Source organism: Tauraco erythrolophus, chromosome 26, assembly GCF_009769465.1.
Source record: "Tauraco erythrolophus isolate bTauEry1 chromosome 26, bTauEry1.pri, whole genome shotgun sequence".
Taxonomy (NCBI): Eukaryota; Metazoa; Chordata; class Aves; order Musophagiformes; family Musophagidae; genus Tauraco; species Tauraco erythrolophus.
In genome coordinates, this window is record NC_141490.1 from 6018059 (window position 1) to 6035527 (window position 17469).

Here is a 17469-nt window from a genome sequence, read left to right on the forward strand (position 1 = left end):
GAGTTCTCGATGGGGTTCAGGGAATGGAGTTCAGGTGTTCCTGTAGATGTGTGAAGCTTGGGGCTGGGACGGAGCATCACGTCTCGGCAAAAGAGACTCGCTGGAGGCTTTAAAAAACAAGAAAAAAGAGCGTTCCTGCTCCCGTCACTCCTGATAAATGGTGTCTTGTTCAAATTGCATCAATACTTGCTCTGCAACAAAGCCAGTCAGTATGTGGGTATTCTGTTTAGGGCAACAGCCGCTTTCTCGGAAGCAATTTCCCAATAACAAAGGCAGGAGATGAATGGCCTGCCAGAGTGCAGGCTTGATGCGATGTAATATTTTGCACTGCTCTATCTCTTGCGTTGTCTGCAGCTGGTTTTGCGGTCTGGATCACAGCTTGTGATTTGCTTAGGTCCCTCACCTTCTGGCTACATGCTTGTGCTTTTGGTTTTATTGGTCTTTTCATTGTACGTGCGTACAAGATGGATTTGAGTTTGTGAGTAAGAACTTGCAGTGAACACAAGAGCCGAAATCCGTTACCGGCGTTTGAATCTGTAGCACTGTTCTGTGCGTAGTGGTTTGGATAAATTAATCCTTCGTTTTAAATGCTTGCATCTTGCTTCAGAATGTCTTCGTTCCTCAGGTTAAGAGACAAAGACAGAAACGTCAACCGGCTGATCACCTCGAAGTCCTTTTGCCTTCTCTCCCTGTCCACCAGGTCCTTTGCTCAGCAACGTGGCTCCGAGGAAGACTAAGGAGAAGAGCTGGATTCGTAATGTAGCAGGGCTGTTAAGATGGCAGGAAGTCTTTCAGATTTGCTTAAATGTAAAACCTGCAATAGAGACAAAAGGCATGTTGAAGTTGAGGCTGAAATTCCTAGGTTTGGATGGATTTGTTAACGCTCAGTTATATCGAGCAAGCTTTTGCAACTTTGCTCCACGTGGGAATTAGCGTGATGAGAAGAATACTTTCCAAAGTATATGGGAGGTTTTCCACAGGGCATCTGTAGCATGTTAATTCCCTCTTTCATTGCAGGGCCCTGACTAGAATGCATCATTGTAGTCCTTTTGTAATAGATGCTGAGGTATTTCAGGAGCATTACTGTTCCGAAATGGCCAGTGTCACACTTTAGTTGTGCGTATGCCAACAGCTGAACTGCTCGCTCCAGAGAAGAATGTTGGGAAGATACCCACAAAACTTTGTGCTGCAAGCTTCATCTGTGTTCTAGAAGAGGCGAGGAGCACGGCTTTCTAAAACTAAATGGCCTTTTGTTCCGGGCGAAAGCAAAGATGACTTCTCTTCGTTTGCTTTGGTTTCAGTTTGGCTTTTTGCGTTTGCTGTTGCTGTCCTTGAAGATTTTTTTGCAAAAAGTCAAATTGTCATTCCCTGTTATGTAAGTGGCTGAGAGCTTTACTCATGCTGCTCTGTTGTTTTATTTCATAGTCTGTGATTATTACGTTTATTTTGATGATAACTGAGGTCATAACAAAGAGTGAGCCACAGCTGGCAGCAAAGTTCACAGTCTAAGAGGGGCTTAATGCGCATAGCTGTTTGTAGCTAAACTTTCAGCAGCTATTCCCCTGGTGTTGACTTTGAGATGCATTGCCACTTACATAGTTACTCATTTTTTATTCTTTTTTTTTAAGAGGATGCTACTGACCTGCCTGTAAGCTGCTTCTCATGCTGTAACAGGGGGCTGGTAGATTTTTACTGTTTATAGCAGCTAGCCTTAAATACTCCAGATCAAGTAAAGCAGAGATTTTTGTTGTGTAATATTTGCATTGGAATGACTTCTGTGCTTTGGAATCTCTCTTCAAATACATCTCTGAGCAGCATCCATCTAACAATATGTATCTGCATCGCATCTAGGATGACGTTCTTCAATGCTGGAGAGGATTAAAATAGTCGTTAAGCTGCAAAATACACCACATGTCGTGTAAAGTACAGAATAAAGATACAGGCAGACTGAACATGCTGGAGTGGTACGATCTGTTGGAACGCATCAGGATGTGAATGTGTTCAACTCGAGCCAAATTTCAAATGCTCATCTTGCAGAAAGATGAGACTGGGACTGAGGGTGCATGTGGAAACTCTCGACCTACTGCTGTCTGCACACACACTTTCTTGCTTTCTTTTTCTCTCCTGTGTATGAACGAGTAGTTTGTCCCCTCTGCAACACCTTGGCTCTTGAGTGAAAGTTAAAATTGTAGGGACCTGTAGTGGAATGGTGTGACCAGATAGTCTATTTGTCTTTGCTGTCGAGGCTTTAGAATTGCCACACAGCCTCGACACACATGAATTCGTGTTGTGCCAGTTACCTAACCTGTTTTCCTCCACAAACTGGTATTGCAACCAGCTACAAAAATTCTCAGTGCAATGTTCTTCGAGTCTTCTAAAAGTTCCCAGCTTTAGAATACAAATTCGTGTAGTACTGGTGTCACCGCTGTCTGGGCTAGCTGGGCGTTGTGCAGGGAGAGGCTGCCTCAAAGATAATTAAGACGTAGTCTGTTAAGGAGCTCACTTGGGCTCTCAGTGATAATTTATTTTTTGTTAAGATGTCCAAAATAAGAAGATGAGAATGAGTTATGTCTCTAGCTGTCACGTGCTGTGTTCCTGAATTAAAAAACCACCTTAGTGGGCCGTGTCTGAAGTCAACTAGTGAAAATCGAAACCACTGCTCCCTGGGGTTAGGAATTTATGCAACCTTTTCATCCTTTGGCTTTGAGAAAGCTCTGTTGAAACTACTCAGCCTATGGCTAGGAAAATGGTGAGCGGCCTGTCGCATCGATACACAAATCAATCTGCCCTCCGATCGCTGTCCTGCTGATGGGATTTGCCTGTTAAGTCAGCGTTTCCATCGCTGTCCATATCTGCTTGTAGGGTCAAGGAAAGTAAAACTTGTTTGTCACAGCGGACCTTCTATTTATTTCTTACTCAAGTGTCTGTTGGGTTGGACGAGAGCATCTGAGCAGGCAAAAAAGCTTCTCCAAGGACAAGTCAACAGTCCCCCTCTTGTCCTGTCTAACAGCCTTTTCCAAATGGGGAAATGAGAGAGTTGTTTGAAATCCTTGTGTTCAAAACAACGCATCCTGAAGTTTTATTTTACTGTTCCTCCAGCTGGTGGATGCTGAGTCTTTAGGGGGGAAAAAAAAATAAAATCGTTTTGCTGCTAAGATGGCCAGTCTGGACAAAGGGTTTTCAAAAAATGAAATAGTAGAACCTTTCCAAGACCTTGAAGAGGAGTTTCTGTGGAAGTTCTTGGCATAAACTGCCTCTTTGAGGCAGAACTAGGTTGTCTGAAACTGTTCTGCGTGCTCTTTTTCGAAGAGTGATTTCCCTCACTGTTGCACAAGAGGCACTTTTTGTTTCCACGTTTGTAATAAAGCTTTCAGCTCGTGATGGTTTTGTGCTTCAAAGCCCTCACTGAAGCGTCACATTTCCCAAAATTCATCAAAGCACTGACCATCAGGTGTCTGATGGTTATGTACATAACTTCTTCCACCCATCTAATGTTCGATTGAGTAGACAGAAATGAAGAAAGTGCTGCTTTCTATCCCCTACCTCGAAAATTTCCAGCAAATGCTTAAGGAAACCTCAAAGAAATAGGTGTCAGTGTGTGCAAAAAATCATTCTTCCCGGTGAAACTCGGCAAAAATTGCTAACAATTTGAAATCTCATTTTGTCAAAGATAAAAGTTCTGGTTTATTTCCGTGCAGTGCTACACAATCTGATGGAGCTATAAAACTCCACGTATGGATATCAGGTGTGTTCGTACAACCTACAGAGCCAGTTAAATGCCAGGCAATGACAGCCCTGGAATATTTGAGGTTCTAGGCTAGCTTCTGTTAAACTAGTTTTATTTTCTGGATCAGCAAAATCAGTCAAGGTGATCTGAACCTAGCCAGCTTTAGTCTGTGCTATAAATTACTACTTAATTGTCTAATAGCATTAAGCAGTTTCTAGGTGGAGATCCATTGCTTCCCTTAAAGGAGCTGTTTGATACATCTATTAGAGTTTCAGTCTGCTGGCCTGGCCACGATATGACGCTGTGACTATTAAACCCCAGCTGATAAATTAATGCTGCAGAAATAAAATGCTGCTAAATTAGTCAGGATTGCTTTTAAAGAGTAAAAAAAAGTGGAATCCATTAAGCCATTACTGAGGTCCTTCCTTCACTTGCTGTGACCCTGCTGCTGACAAAACTTTAGGGCTACTTGAAAAGGCATTTGTCGTGTGACATCTCTCGTGTCAGATTGCTAAATCTGGGAGTTTGGGCTCTAGGGGATAGGCAGAAGTCCACCTTTTATCCTCTGCTTTGCAAGAAGGAAGGAATTTGTGAGATTTGAGCTTAAAATCTGCTATTAGTACCAGGATCCTTCTGAGAGATGTTTGGCTGTTGGGTGACAAGCTTAAAAATAAACAAGTAAGCTTTTGCCATCTGACTCTTGGAAGTGAGAAGTGTTGCTCCGAGCCATCTTCCCACACTTCAGCCTCTTTGCTACTGGAGTAAGGTGTCGCTTGTCATTCTTCATCCTGCTCTTGCGTGCTTGTTTGCTCACCTCCAGGTTGCCAGCAGTAGTGGAAGAAAACTGGCAGCCTTTCCTCGGTTTTATTGCTTTTTACTGGCATCAAAAGTAGCTGCCATCAGGAAAATGAAAGACCTTTTTTTTTTTGGTGAGAATTTGAGGTGGTTTTGCTACGTTAATTCTCTTCCATTTATTTTTTAGCCATACATGATAGGAACGTTTTCCTAAGGAGCAGCCAACTGAAAACTACGCTTTCTTGGGGCAATGTTCATACTGAAGTTTTCTATTTAAGAAAAAAAAAAAATCATTTACTATAGCTGAATAAAACTTCATCATTATGGCAATCTTTAAACAGCAAATACAGATTTATTTTTTTTTTTAAGCACTGATTTCTGCACCCCTAGACATTAATGGTTCTTAAAAGATTTTGATTTGTGTGTGAGCAACGGTGTAAGTTGCTGCCAGAAAGATGCTCCGTAACAAGCCGTAAGCAGATCTCAGAATAAATAAGAGGAGGTGGTGCGGGGGAAGGTGCGTGGGGAGATGTTTTTGGTTTAAAATCCTAATTTGCATTATTTCCTAAATATATTTAATAAGAGCTAGAGTTAAGTTCCCCGTTCTTGGTAGTACCTACTAACTGCTGGCTGTCTTCATAGACCTATAATGTGTAGAATTAATCTGTGCTTTTGACAGAACTTTAAAAATTTTGGGTAGAAACATATACTCAGTTTTGGATGCTGAAAACAGCAAGGCTGTCCCATCATTTTTTTTGGTAGCTTGTTAATTTTGGTCTGGTTCAGCACACACTTGCCAGAGCTCAGGGAGCAGCAGCAGAGATGAAGGCAGCCCTGTATCTTAGCTGTGGGTTTCCTGTTTTCAAAAGATGGTCCTTAGCGTGGTTTGGAGAGCCAAGGCACAGAAACCTCATGGTTTCTTCTTCCAGATATGAAGTTTCATCTGGACTGTTTGGAGGGCAGAGTTGCCTATTAATTTGGGTTGGGTTTTTTCCAGAAGATTGTGAATTTGGGGGTGGGAAGCGATCAGCATGACGCGCAGAGTTTCAGTGGGATTAGAGCAATGGCTGTTGAATTATTCCTGTATGCTATAGGGAAGTTCATGTGTGGCTCAATTGCAGGATTTCGAGATACCAAATGAGTATTTTATCACGTTCCAAAACAATTACAGCCTGTGCACATGAATAGCCAGTCTATAATACCAAAAAAACATCTATTAAGGGGGGGATACTTGAGCTCACAAATGGTTGAAACCAAAACCAAGCTCCATTCCCACGTGCTACTTGTCCTTTGTGTTGCATTTTTTTTTTCCAAGTATTTTTCCTTGCCACTTCAAATTCTCGGTGCTCTGTTAAAATGTCCCCTTCAATTTCCTGCTTACTTCTTGGGTACTTGTGTGTTGGATAAAAACATAATCTGTGCAGCCTTTTTATCTCAAGTCATTCGAGTGGTTAGAGGCATGGTTAGACCGAGTAAACCACAGGTTCCTGCAGTGGTCTCTCTGTGTCAGACTTTTTTGTGAAGCTCCCAGTGAGCTTCACGATATCTCTAAAACAAATATTCGTGCTGGTTTGGGGAAGGTTTTTTGGTTTGATTTTGTTTCCCCCTGGAACGGTAAATCACTTTGAATCAATAGTAAAAGTTGGGGTTTTGCCTGCCTGATGTGAATAAATTCCTGTTGGTTTTGTCCACTAAGAAAACTGGTAGACAAGTTGCTGTGTGTATGTGAGTTGTGATGAGTTTTAGTCCAGAAGTTATTTTTGCCATGAACAAATTGTTTTGAAGCGATGAAAGATTTTGGAAATGTACTGACCTGTGTATTATGGAATCTCGGTATCCCGGTAACCACAGTGATTATATTCACTAACTCTCATGTAGCTCAAGTGCCTTAAGATGGAAAGGAGGGACTTGTTATCTAACCACATGGAGAAGTTACTTACAAAATAGTGTATCTTGGTGGTACTCCGTGCGTGTGCTGTCAGTGAAGCCTTTGTGCTATCAACAGGGATAGTCCCAATTAAGGGTCAGCTCAGTAACGAACGTTAGATCTGAAAGGAGCGCCAGATATTTTTCCTAAGCAGAATGAAACACTATTAAATCACAGCTCCTTTTCTTACGTTGTGTTTTGGACCTCCTTTCCACTTGTCCAGGATGGCAGAATTGCCCCGTGGCTCGTTTCTTTGGTAGGTCTTTAGTGGAAAGATGAACTCGTGCTGCACTTCTCACTTGCTGGCTAGCTAGCAAGGCATCTGTGGTTCGGATGCCCGAGTAATTCATGTGGGAAAGCACTAATTAGTCTTGCTGTGCGAGACAGAGCGATGACACAGATTGGAGCGATGAGGAGTTGAGGATTAAACTGGGCTGAGCCCACCGACGGGTGACCTTAGACCAGTCGCTTGACTTTGTGCCATAGTTTAGCCCAGTAACAAACAGGTCTCGCTCCTCGTGCCGTGATACGACTTAGAATCTCTCCATAAAAAAAGGTGCTTTCAACATTCCTGTTACCGTGTTGTGCTGAAAAGGGGAAGGAAGTGGCCCTAAGTGCAGCCATCAGATACTTTGCGTGGAAATTATTCCTGATGTCCTTGTAGCCTGGCTGATGAAGGATATTTGGACCAACCTGTGCACTGTGTAAGGATTACTAAAGGCATAGTAGAATCATAGAATAGTTAGGGCTGGAAGGGACCTTCAAAGGTCATCTAGTCCAACCCCCCTGCAAGGAACAGGGATTAGTAGTACTGTCTATGTCTTCTCTCAGCCCTATATTTTTAGGGTGGCTGTTGTGCTGAGCTCTTCCAGTCCCAGCCCTTACCCGCAAACTTTAGTTTTGAAAGCTGGAGGCATATCAGTTAATCTTTTTTTAAATTCCATGGTTCTTGGTACAGTAACATTTGTTCAGGGAATGTTCCCACTGAGTTATTCTGAACTTTGTCTCTCCGGGGGTAGGAAAGAGGATGCCAAAGGCAACCACGTTACGCAAACAGCCTCAGGAAGCCGAGACTACGCCGAATCGTGGCTTCGCTGAATTTGATCGCTGCTCCCTGGAACCAGCTACACACCAGTACTGCCTGTGCTGTTGCTTTCCCTATCTGAACGTGGCAGTTCCTGAGTGCTGATGTCTGACAGGCAGATTATCTGCCCAATGACTCGTGTGGACTTGGTTTGTGGAGCATGATAAACCAGAGGAGGAGAGTGAAATAATCCGCTGCCTCATTAGCACAAATTTCAAGGGCAGCAAAGCCGCCCGTGAGTCACAGGCGCTTGGAAATCCCCCCTTTTTCCCTGTAGAAAGGCAGAGGAAGGTGCAAAAGTGGGAATGCTTCAGGCTCCAGCGGTGTTTTGGTCTTTGTCATCCTCCGGTTGCTGTCAGCATGTACAAAAGTACATGGATTATTGTCGCTGAACTTCAAGTGTTGGAGGCTGCACGTTAGCCATGAAGAGCAGCGATCTAAATATAAACTGCAGCACGCCAGCTCCTGCCTTGGCCCCCAGTTTTCTGCTGGTGCAGAATCCTCTGCCACAAAAGTCAATAAAGGACGAGCAGATGAGAACTCCACCCCTTCCAGCAAGTTAAAGTAAGCCAAAGACTGCTTTACTGAGATTTCTGCCATTTAAATTCGAAAGCAAACACAGGCTGGTATTATCAGCTCACACCAGATCTGCCTGCAGACAATAATTCTTCCTGTCTTGGACCCCTGCCCGTGTGCATTATTGTAATTATCAGCAATTTAAAAAAAAATAAAGCAATAAAGCTGGGATGAGCTGCTAGTCTGTAGATTTACTGCCTGCTGCATCAGGCATTCATTACCCTTCCTGGGTTCAAGCCACCTATCTGCCGAATAAAAGCAGGAAGAAAAGCTAAGGAAAACAAAGCGTGAAACACAATTTGAAGCACGCTTTGAAAGCTCTGCTCATGTTTACAAGTCACAAATCCAAAAGCAGGGGAATTTTAAGTATTCTGTTCAGAAGTTCTTGTGCATCAAGTCCCTTTGCCAGCTTCCCTCACTTTTTAACTGAAGTTTTTTGGTTTCCTGGATGCTAGCTTGCCACAAAGCATTAATTCTCAGGTGAGATGCATGGTGGTGAACATGAGGTTTAAGGGATGTGCGGCAGTGGAGACCAATCCCAACCCAGCTGTTCTTCCAAAAGCTTCAGCTTAACCCTTTGCGTCAGCCAGCAGCGGTGGAGTTTGTGAATGCAACATCTCTTCTTTCAGTTTTTTATTTTCATTTTGCCAAGGGCTAGACTTTCCTTATGGAAGGAGAAATGCCCATGAACTTCAACTCTGTAGGCAGTGGCAGTGCTTTTGTATCAAAGGAACTGTTAGAATTCCTCAGTGGTCTTGAAAGAGTTCAATTTCTGTCCTCCATATCTGTGGATATACACTGGCATAGGAAGAGCTGCTGGGTTGCGCTCCAGATAGAGTAGGAAATGTGTTTGTTTTTTTCTTAAAAATCCAGAAAAACCTTTTTCTTTCATTCAGTAAAGGTGGGAAACAATTTATCTGGATAGGGACTGTGCATTCTGATTTAATAAGCAGTATTACCTGCGAGGGGCTTGGCTTAATTAAAAACAAACAGCACAAGTCATCTTTTGAAGCACTGCCTGGCGTTTTTTGCCAGTGTAGCAGCAAATAGTTGCGGAATAGTTTTAACTCTTTGGAGCAGGAAATCTGATCCGACCTGCAGACAATCCTGCAAAAGGCTGTGCATCATCTTTGGAGGCAGTGAATGCCCTCAGCAGCTATTGATGGATGTTCTCTGGCCACCAAGTCAATGCAGTTCACAATCAGAGCTTTTTTTCAGCAGCTTATAAATTCTAGAGGCTGGAGTTTCAGTGTTGAAGCGACTTAATCTTGTGTGGTTTTATCCAGCCAGCTCTGCTTCTCTTTTGCTGCAGAGAAACCCTGATGGAAAGCATGGGCAGCATGAGTGTTCCTAGCAGGCTCTTGAGATTTCTTAAGCCTTGTAGCCCTTCTGCCACCTAACCAGGACCAGCATCTCTCGTCGTGCTTGTGCAACAGGGAGTGCACGTGCCCAGGAGCTGTGGAGACTGTGATATTCTATAAGGCACATTCCAAGATTTTCTTCAGAAGCAATGTGCTTCGTGAACAGCTCTTCAGCATAAATGGAAGGGAATCGAAGATTTCCGGCAAAACTCCCGTCGTTCTGGTTTTGCTGGAATTAAGACTCCTCCTGGGCAATCTGATCAGATGGGCACTGGAATGTTTGACCTCACGGAAAATTCAGAATGGAGTTAAACTTGATGTTTTGAAGATACCTTTGTGCTATAAAGGAAAGCGCTCAGGAACTCGTTTCTGTGAAATATAATGAAAAAAAACTCTTCACAAAAGAGGAGCCCCAGTCACCCTTCTCTCCTGAAGTCCCCAGCAGCATGCCAGAAGGCTTTCCTGAGTAGCTGGGAAATATATAGGGATTTTCAGGGAGCTGAACAGACAGCATACCCAATAAGGTACGTTGTGATGAGATTTAGCAGATCCTGGAAATACAAGGCAAGGAAAATGGGTGTATTTTTCATGTTTATGCCTTTTTTCAACCTGAACTGCAACGTATTGCATACGTTTCAGGGGTAGATGAACCATATTCCTTACTTTACGTAAGCTGATAGGAATTTCTGGGCGTTGCTGTTCCCAGCATTGAAGTAGAGGCACACTAGAGAGCAGAAATGATTTAAATTCCCCCCAAATCTTCCCTAAAGAACATTGTAGTGCTGTGCCGTGCCCGTAATCTCTCTAGCCTTGCATCCCTGCTTTGAGATGGTAGATACTTGCAAGGAGAAAAAGCATGAGACCTTTTTAGAGCGTAGAGCTCAGGCCTCTGGAAGTGCACCCATCAAACCCACTGCCACAAGCTGGAGAGGCTGGTAATAAATAAAAGACTGGATACTTGGGCAGAGACGCTTCCATCAGGGAAGAAGAAGATTTAGAGGTTTGAATTCCAGTGTTTCAGGACCATAAATCAGGCACTGCATGACAGGGTGAGGAATTTAACTGACATTAAGTGGCTGGAGATTTATGTGTTTATGCAATCAAATACTTCTTTGGTCTTGGAAAGCAAATTGGATTACAGAATTATACCAAAAGGCAGAGCGGAATTTATCATGAAATATCTTGTAAACGCAAGTGCCAGTGAGGAAAGGAATGGTTTATGTAACAGTCTTTTTCCCAAATCACATTCATCTTGCTCTCATGTTATGGATATATATTAATAGGATAATAGCTACTAAAATAGCTATTTTAGTTCGCCGAGGACGTCCACAACTGGATGAACTCTCTTCCTTTTTGTGTACAATGCCCCTCCTGAGCTGTCTGCTTGTTTAAGAGACTGGATCGTTGTTCCCCAGCACCAAAAGAGGCGGCTGCTTCCATTTATGGCTGGGAAATTCCCAAAGAAAAAAACGTGCTGTCGGTGGTTCGTCCCTCTGTGGTGTGGAACGGGTGAATTTTCAGAAGTGCTGAAGAGCTTAACTGAGGACATGGCTTTATCCCAAGCTGCCTGCTGGTTTACGTGTTCCCCAGCCCTCCTTTTGCAAAGTGATGCTTGAATGTGGGCTAGATAACTGCAGCCTGAGTGATCTGCTTTTATTTTTGCAATTGGGAGGAGCGACAGAAGATGACTTTGTCCCAAAAAACTCTCTCGTAGGTGACTTAATTGCTTAAGTAGCAGCGTTAAAGGTGTCGCCTCCGCTGTTGCAGATGAGGTTTGCTGTGCTGACTTCTCTCCTTACAGGTAGAACGAGATAAAAAAGCTAAATCCGATGCATTTGGAGGCTGGAGTGGATTGTCAGTGGTGAAAAATGGGAAGCCCATTACTCAGAAATCTTATCTTGAGGGTCCTGGGGTTAAAGATTCAACCTGTGTGTATCAAAGTTCATTAACTTACTCAACAGTGCAGTTCAAGGAGAGATTTCTTCCATTTGATTAAAAGTGATGAAATCAAGCAAGGAATTAGTCTCGTTTGTTCAGCTGTGAATTTGGGCTTTTAGCATGTCGTGGTAGCTATGGCAACAGGACTCTACTGATGAGATCCAGGCAGGAGGAATGATACCTTTGCCACATGGCTGGAGAGAGACGGCAAAAATAAACAGGAGCTCACATCAGTACGTAAACAGGGGCTGGCCATGACTTCAGGAGGTCGGTATGTGTTTGAACAGGAGTTCTGCTCATGCCAGAGCTGTTTGGAGTGGATTCCTGGTGGATGTTTCTGCCGCTCAGGGTGGAGCCTGCACCTCTCCTGCTCATGCAGCTACCTTATTTTGCTGCGTGCTTGTTGAGTTGGCTTTGAAGAAGACAGATTGCGATGATAGACGACGCTAGTCATCTCCAAACCGTTCATAACACGTACATTTTCCTCTCTTTTGATGCACCGTAGTCTTCTTACACGTTAATGCTTTGTGCAAACTTGATCTTGCATTTCTTTTTGCTCTTCGCAGAGTTCTGCTTGAATCTTGGATGTAGTCGTGATGTTGTCATAAACCAAAATCGTGTTGTGGATTGTTTCCTTCAACGTGTCGAGTCTTGCGCTCTCTGCAAACTGGTTGTTGGTGCCAAAGTGGTGTTTGCTTGGAGAGAGATGAAAAGGCCCTCTTGCGACGTTTGCATGTTGTAGAGTCATGAAGGATCATTCCACGTTTGCCTTTTGCTTCCGGAACAGCACGGCAGGGAGGAAGGCGGTGCGAGAGCCTAGGTTTTGCTCAGTGGGATCAGTCAGCACTTGTTGGAGGCACGTGTTTATTAAATGCTTTGATTTTTGAAAGAATGAAGTTCTTGCACCCTCTTACCCAGCCCCAGGGTGTTCATCAGAAGTCCTCCTATACCTGAAGTGCATAAACTGTCTTCTCTTCATCAGGACAGAGAGTACAACAAACGAACTTATGTTAAACTCAAAAGTATGTATGAACTTGGAAGCATGTTGTTACTGGGACATCGATGCTGGTGTCTGTTGTATGTAGTTCAGTATTTCATTACTTGATGATCTGTGCTAAAACCTGCTCTCCTGAGTGTCTGTTGTGTGGAAGGGTTAGAGTAAATAGAAACCACTTGTATAAGACTGTTTCTCTCAAAAGTGATGGGCAGTGGAATAGTTCTTAAAACTCAAGGGGCAATTTTTCTGAAGTTAAGACGAGAATTTATGGTTTAGTGTCTGAAGTTGCTTTTACTCCCCAAGCACTAGCCGTGTGTTCAGCACTAAACAGCCCTCGACTCTCCGAGTGTTGAAAGGTCTTATCTCCAGGCAGTGATTCTGTGTGTAAACAGGAAAGGGGAGAAATTACAATCGAGTTAATTTTTTCCTAATATCTGGCAACTGGGAGCTGCGCACAGAGGTTGTCCGGTTGAATTCTTCTCTTGGCTCCTTTGCTTTAAGCCTGCATGTATGGATAGGAGTTGATGGGGATCTGCAGGCAAGCCCCACGGTAATGTATGCATTTTTGAGTGCTTGAAAAGTTTAAATAGGAAGGCAGGAGTGGTGGCCTGGGGTAGTGCTGCCTGCCAGGAAAAAAGCAGCTTAGGGGCAGTGGTGCCCTGCAGCCTCTGTGTATTGCTATTTCTAATCCGTCTTGTCTGAAGTAGTTGAAATGGATTCCATTCTCCTAAACACCTTAAAGAGCTTTCGATTTAAGAGTTCATCTGGTTTTTTGCCTCATACCACTTCTTGTCTTTTTTTTTTTTTTCTTTTTCTTGTACGCCAGCCAGTAGTTTTGTAGGGAGAGGATGTTCGGCTCCCGGCATCCACTCAGTCTTTTCAGAAAAACCCCAACTCTGCAATTTAATTTAATCCCCTTTTTCTTCTTTTGGTCAGCCAGCAAGATTTCAGAAAGGGAACCTGACCTTGTTTTCATTGATCAGTCTGCAGTTTGACCCGACTGTGGGTCTGGGTTGTCGGGTTTTTGTCTGCTGGTGCAGGGTGGGAAGTGCACAGAATCCACATGAGAAACCAGGCGATACAAATACCCGTAAGAGTGCGCTGCATGAGAGACAGCAGCTCTGTCTTTCTGATTCAGCAGAAGTCATCTTTACTCGTACGTTTGGGTGAGAAGCTGAGGTGTTTCTATCCCAAATATTCAAGGATTTTGGGAGAAACACATGGCTCCAACCTCTGAGCAGGCTTCACGCAGTTGGAAGTAGTTCTTGTATTAGTAGTAGGAAGAAGCGCTTTGTGTGTAACCTCACAGAGGTGTTTCTGCCAAAACTTACTAGTATTAGTGATTTATCTTCAAATACTACTTCTAAGTTTCTCAGACATTTGTTTTAGCCTTTCTGAGTGCAGCCTTTAAGTGTGAATTACTCTTGCTTTTTGTTTCAGTAAGCTGTTGTTGCAATAAAAACAGAGTTTGGAGAAACAAACACCTTGCTGTTGGAAACTTGGTGTGGGCTCACCAGCTTTAAGGAATTTGGTTACTTAATAAGTTTGCAAGACTCCACTGATATCTGGATTTAAGCGGGAGCTCTCTGAGAAGATGCCAGAGGGTTTCTGGTTCTTTGAGTTGTTCTGCTTTCCATCAGATAAAGCAATTAACATGTTTGGGTTTTATTTGTCTTCACAGGCGCTCGCAGCCAATGCTGGGACAGGGTTTGCGGTGGCAGAGCCTCAAATTGCCATGTTCTGCGGGAAGCTAAATATGCATGTGAATATCCAGACTGGGAAATGGGAACCTGACACTTCTGGGACCAAGAGCTGCTTTGGAAGAAAGGAAGAGATTCTGCAGTACTGCCAAGAGGTGAGTTTTTCTGCGTGATCCTGAGTCTTCACCGCTGCTAAGGAGCTGGATTCCAATTTAACTGGTCAGTAGTAAATTAACCCTGCAGGAGACTGACTTTTGTGTTTGACTAGCTCAGTTCCCTGAACTGGCTTGCTGTCTTAACTGCCAAGGAAGAGTGGGGAGGATGCTGCAGTGAGATTTAGGATCTGCCTCTGGTTTAGATGAGCTTACGCTGCCACAGAAGGTCCTCGGTCTGTACGTCAGAGAGTTATCTGTGTCTGTCTTTGCAGGGTTTTCTTCAAATGTTCTGCCTCTGAGCCAGTTAACCAGCGTCTATTCTGTGTCTGTGCAAAATGGAACCTAACACCTATTGTACTGAGAATGTGGCTGTGTTGTTCTCGGTGACCTGTTCAGATCACCTGGAATATTTGAAAAATATTTTCATCAAAATATTGACAGTATTTTTAGGCTCCTCGTGCTTCATTCTAAAAACCATAATCTCTTTTCAAGTGTGCTCCAGATAGACTGTAGTGTATTGGCCTTGATAAGTGTCTTTAATTGCTCCTCTGAGGTGACAGGCACGTAAAATACCACAAGGAATTATTTTTTTTAAAGGGGAAAGTGCTAGAGCGCACCGTGTCTGGACTGGAAATTGTTTAAAACTGTTTTACAAGGCTGATGTAGCTAGGCTACGTTTAGTTGGCGTGGTGGCAGACTAAATATCAGCCAGTGTGTGGACTTGAGGACTCGAGCAGGACATAGGGATCATATTAATACATCATAAATGGATCAGGCATAAGGAAACCTAAGGAGGTAGGCGTGTGTTAGCTTGACAAGTGACCAGAGACTCTGAAGGTATCACTGAACCCTATTTGTTGGTGATTGCCCTCTTCCAGAGGCCATTGTGCTGCACAAGACAGAATAGAACAGATAAATACTTCTCCTCCACTACCCTGCAAAGCCAAAACACCTCAGCTTGGTGCCAGTGAAGGCTCTTGCCCCTGACCTGGCTTTCTCCTGCCACGAAGAAGTGATGGCATGTTCCATTTCTCGAGCCCTGTGTGACAAACAGCTGGGGGCTTTCTTATATCTTCAGCTGTTGTAAGCTTGTTCCAGAAGAGAACGTGTGTCCATGTGCCAGTTTGAACTTGGTTTTGGGTAGAGAATCAGCCTCACTGCTTCTGGTTAGGAGCCGTTTTTGCACGTTATTTGGCCTTTCTGGAGAAAAACTCATTGCTGTGTCTTGTTAAACAGATGTATCCAGACCTTCAGATCACGAATGTGGTGGAAGCCAATCAACCTGTCAGCATCGACAGCTGGTGCAAGAGAGGGAAGAAACAGTGCAAGGACCACACTCATATCGTCGTGCCCTACAAGTGCCTGGGTGAGTGCGTGGGATGACCGTGGTTGTGCGTTCTTGTGGAAGGAGCAAAGAACTGCCTCCTGGCTTCTTACAGAGAGAACAGCTTGAGGTTTTTTGTAGGATTCTCTCATATCAGGTTGCCATTTCCACATCCAGCTTCCACTTAAACGTTTTTATTTCCACAAGATGGAACTCTGCCTTTCTCAAACAGATCGACAGCTCGATAACAGCTGTGGGGGAATAATGGTGCCTGGCGTGAAAAAGAAATCCCCATTCTCTCCTGCAACTGCCTTGAAAACCTGAAGGCTATTGTATTTGAGTATCACAAAGACATTGGGATTTAATACTCTGATCCTATTTTTGTGGAGCTTTAATATTTTGTTGCCTTGGAGACTTAAATGCTCAGTGTGTTCAGGCTTCCTGCTTTGGTCTTGGCAAGACGTCTCTATTCTATTTCGACGACTATATTTAAACTTTGCTGTTTCAAAGAGGCCCTGCTTCTTGCAGCTGTATCCCATGTCCCCACTTTGAACTGTGAAAGAATAGGAGATAAACCATGATGGATTTCATGGTGCTTTCCAGAATCTGTCCACCCCAGTGAATCAGGAGACATGTTTAGCTTGTTTACCTTGGGGCTTTTGACCCGTAGGTTGTGCCTGACGCTGTGCTGCACTGCATGTGTTCTTCGTAGTGGGCTTAGTCTCAGCTGGCTGAATCTTTTTGCAGTTATCCACTGGAAAAGACTTGTTTTGCAAGAAGCCTTGTGCCGTCTTGGAGAGTCTGATGGCTGGGAGCGTTCAGTGGGAACCAGTTTTCATTATTTGTAGCCGTGTCTCAGGGTAGCATGTGCTTTGGCGTAGGAGGACGCAACCCAATCTGCACAACCGTATGAGTGCTTTCTCCTCTATGTAATACCTTCCACTAGACGGTCGTAAAGCACTTCATAAAAAATGAAGTTTGATGTGGACGCTTCCTGGGAGAAAGATGCTTGTCTTTATAGATGTGGAAATTCAGGTTTGAGAAGCAACCAAGCCCAGCTGATGGTACTGAGAACTCGTAATGGAAAGAAGGATGAAAGCAAGACCTCTGGATTTATGAGGAGTCATCTCTTTTAGAAATAATCCTCCCCCACGCTTATTCTCCAGCTGAAAAATAAGCTGATTTTAGTGACACTGCCCTAAAATTTGATAGGCATTAAACTGTCTGTTAGTTTTTTTAATTAGAGACTTTCACAGTGTTGCTGACTTGTACCGCCCAGCCTGCAAGGCAGCTTTGGTGTTCAGATACGAGTTGCAAGTCCATATCTGTATAAAATACCTTCTTTTCGTCTTTAGCAGTCCACAGATGGATGATGTTTCTTTGGGGTGCATATGATTTCTTGATTACAGTCGAATTATGTTTTTTTTCTTCCTGTTCCTGCTTGTGTCTTCCTTGCTGCATTAATGCACAGACTGTCTCGAGGTAGGATCTTGCTCCCATGCCACGTTTAACCTTCTCCTGCCTCCCCCCACCAACGAAAGCTCTTTTGTATTTCAAAGGGGAAGAGGGGGGAAGAGGAGAACCCATTAGCACTCTCACTGAACTGTAAAATAAAGGTAACAATAGGCTGATGGGAGCAGGGCTGTGCCTGATGAGGTGTGAAAAGACAAACTGCTGACAGTTGTGGCTGAGGTGGCTGGAAGCACCTCTTCTGCCTGCCCTGATCTGAAAAGGGAAAGGATTTTTCTTCTTTAACAGCAGTGGCCGTGAAGGGGGAAGGCGACCATTAATGCCCAGTGTGGAAGGGTTTTCCAGGTCCTAAGTGAATCGAGAGAACCTTCCCTGTCTCTTGATGCTCGGATTCAGTGGTTTTCAGAACAGCTGT

At 43.8% G+C, this 17469-nt stretch overlaps 1 protein-coding gene across 14 annotated transcripts in view; it reads left to right on the top strand.

Moving 5' to 3' along the window:
• APLP2 (amyloid beta precursor like protein 2) overlaps positions 1–17469 on the top strand; it is a 45810-nt gene that overhangs the window by 8458 nt on the left and 19883 nt on the right. For 12 of the 14 annotated variants that reach the window (XM_086627064.1, XM_086627063.1, XM_086627062.1 and 9 more), the window contains exons 1-2: positions 14090–14260; positions 15497–15626. In XM_086627064.1, the coding sequence (XP_086483190.1) occupies positions 14141–14260; positions 15497–15626 (250 nt within the window). In that variant the 5' untranslated portion in view covers positions 14090–14140. Of the gene's footprint in view, positions 1–14086; positions 14261–15496; positions 15627–17469 lie in introns of those variants that run through there. The other 2 variants (XM_086627053.1, XM_086627054.1) reach the window with 2 other exon arrangements.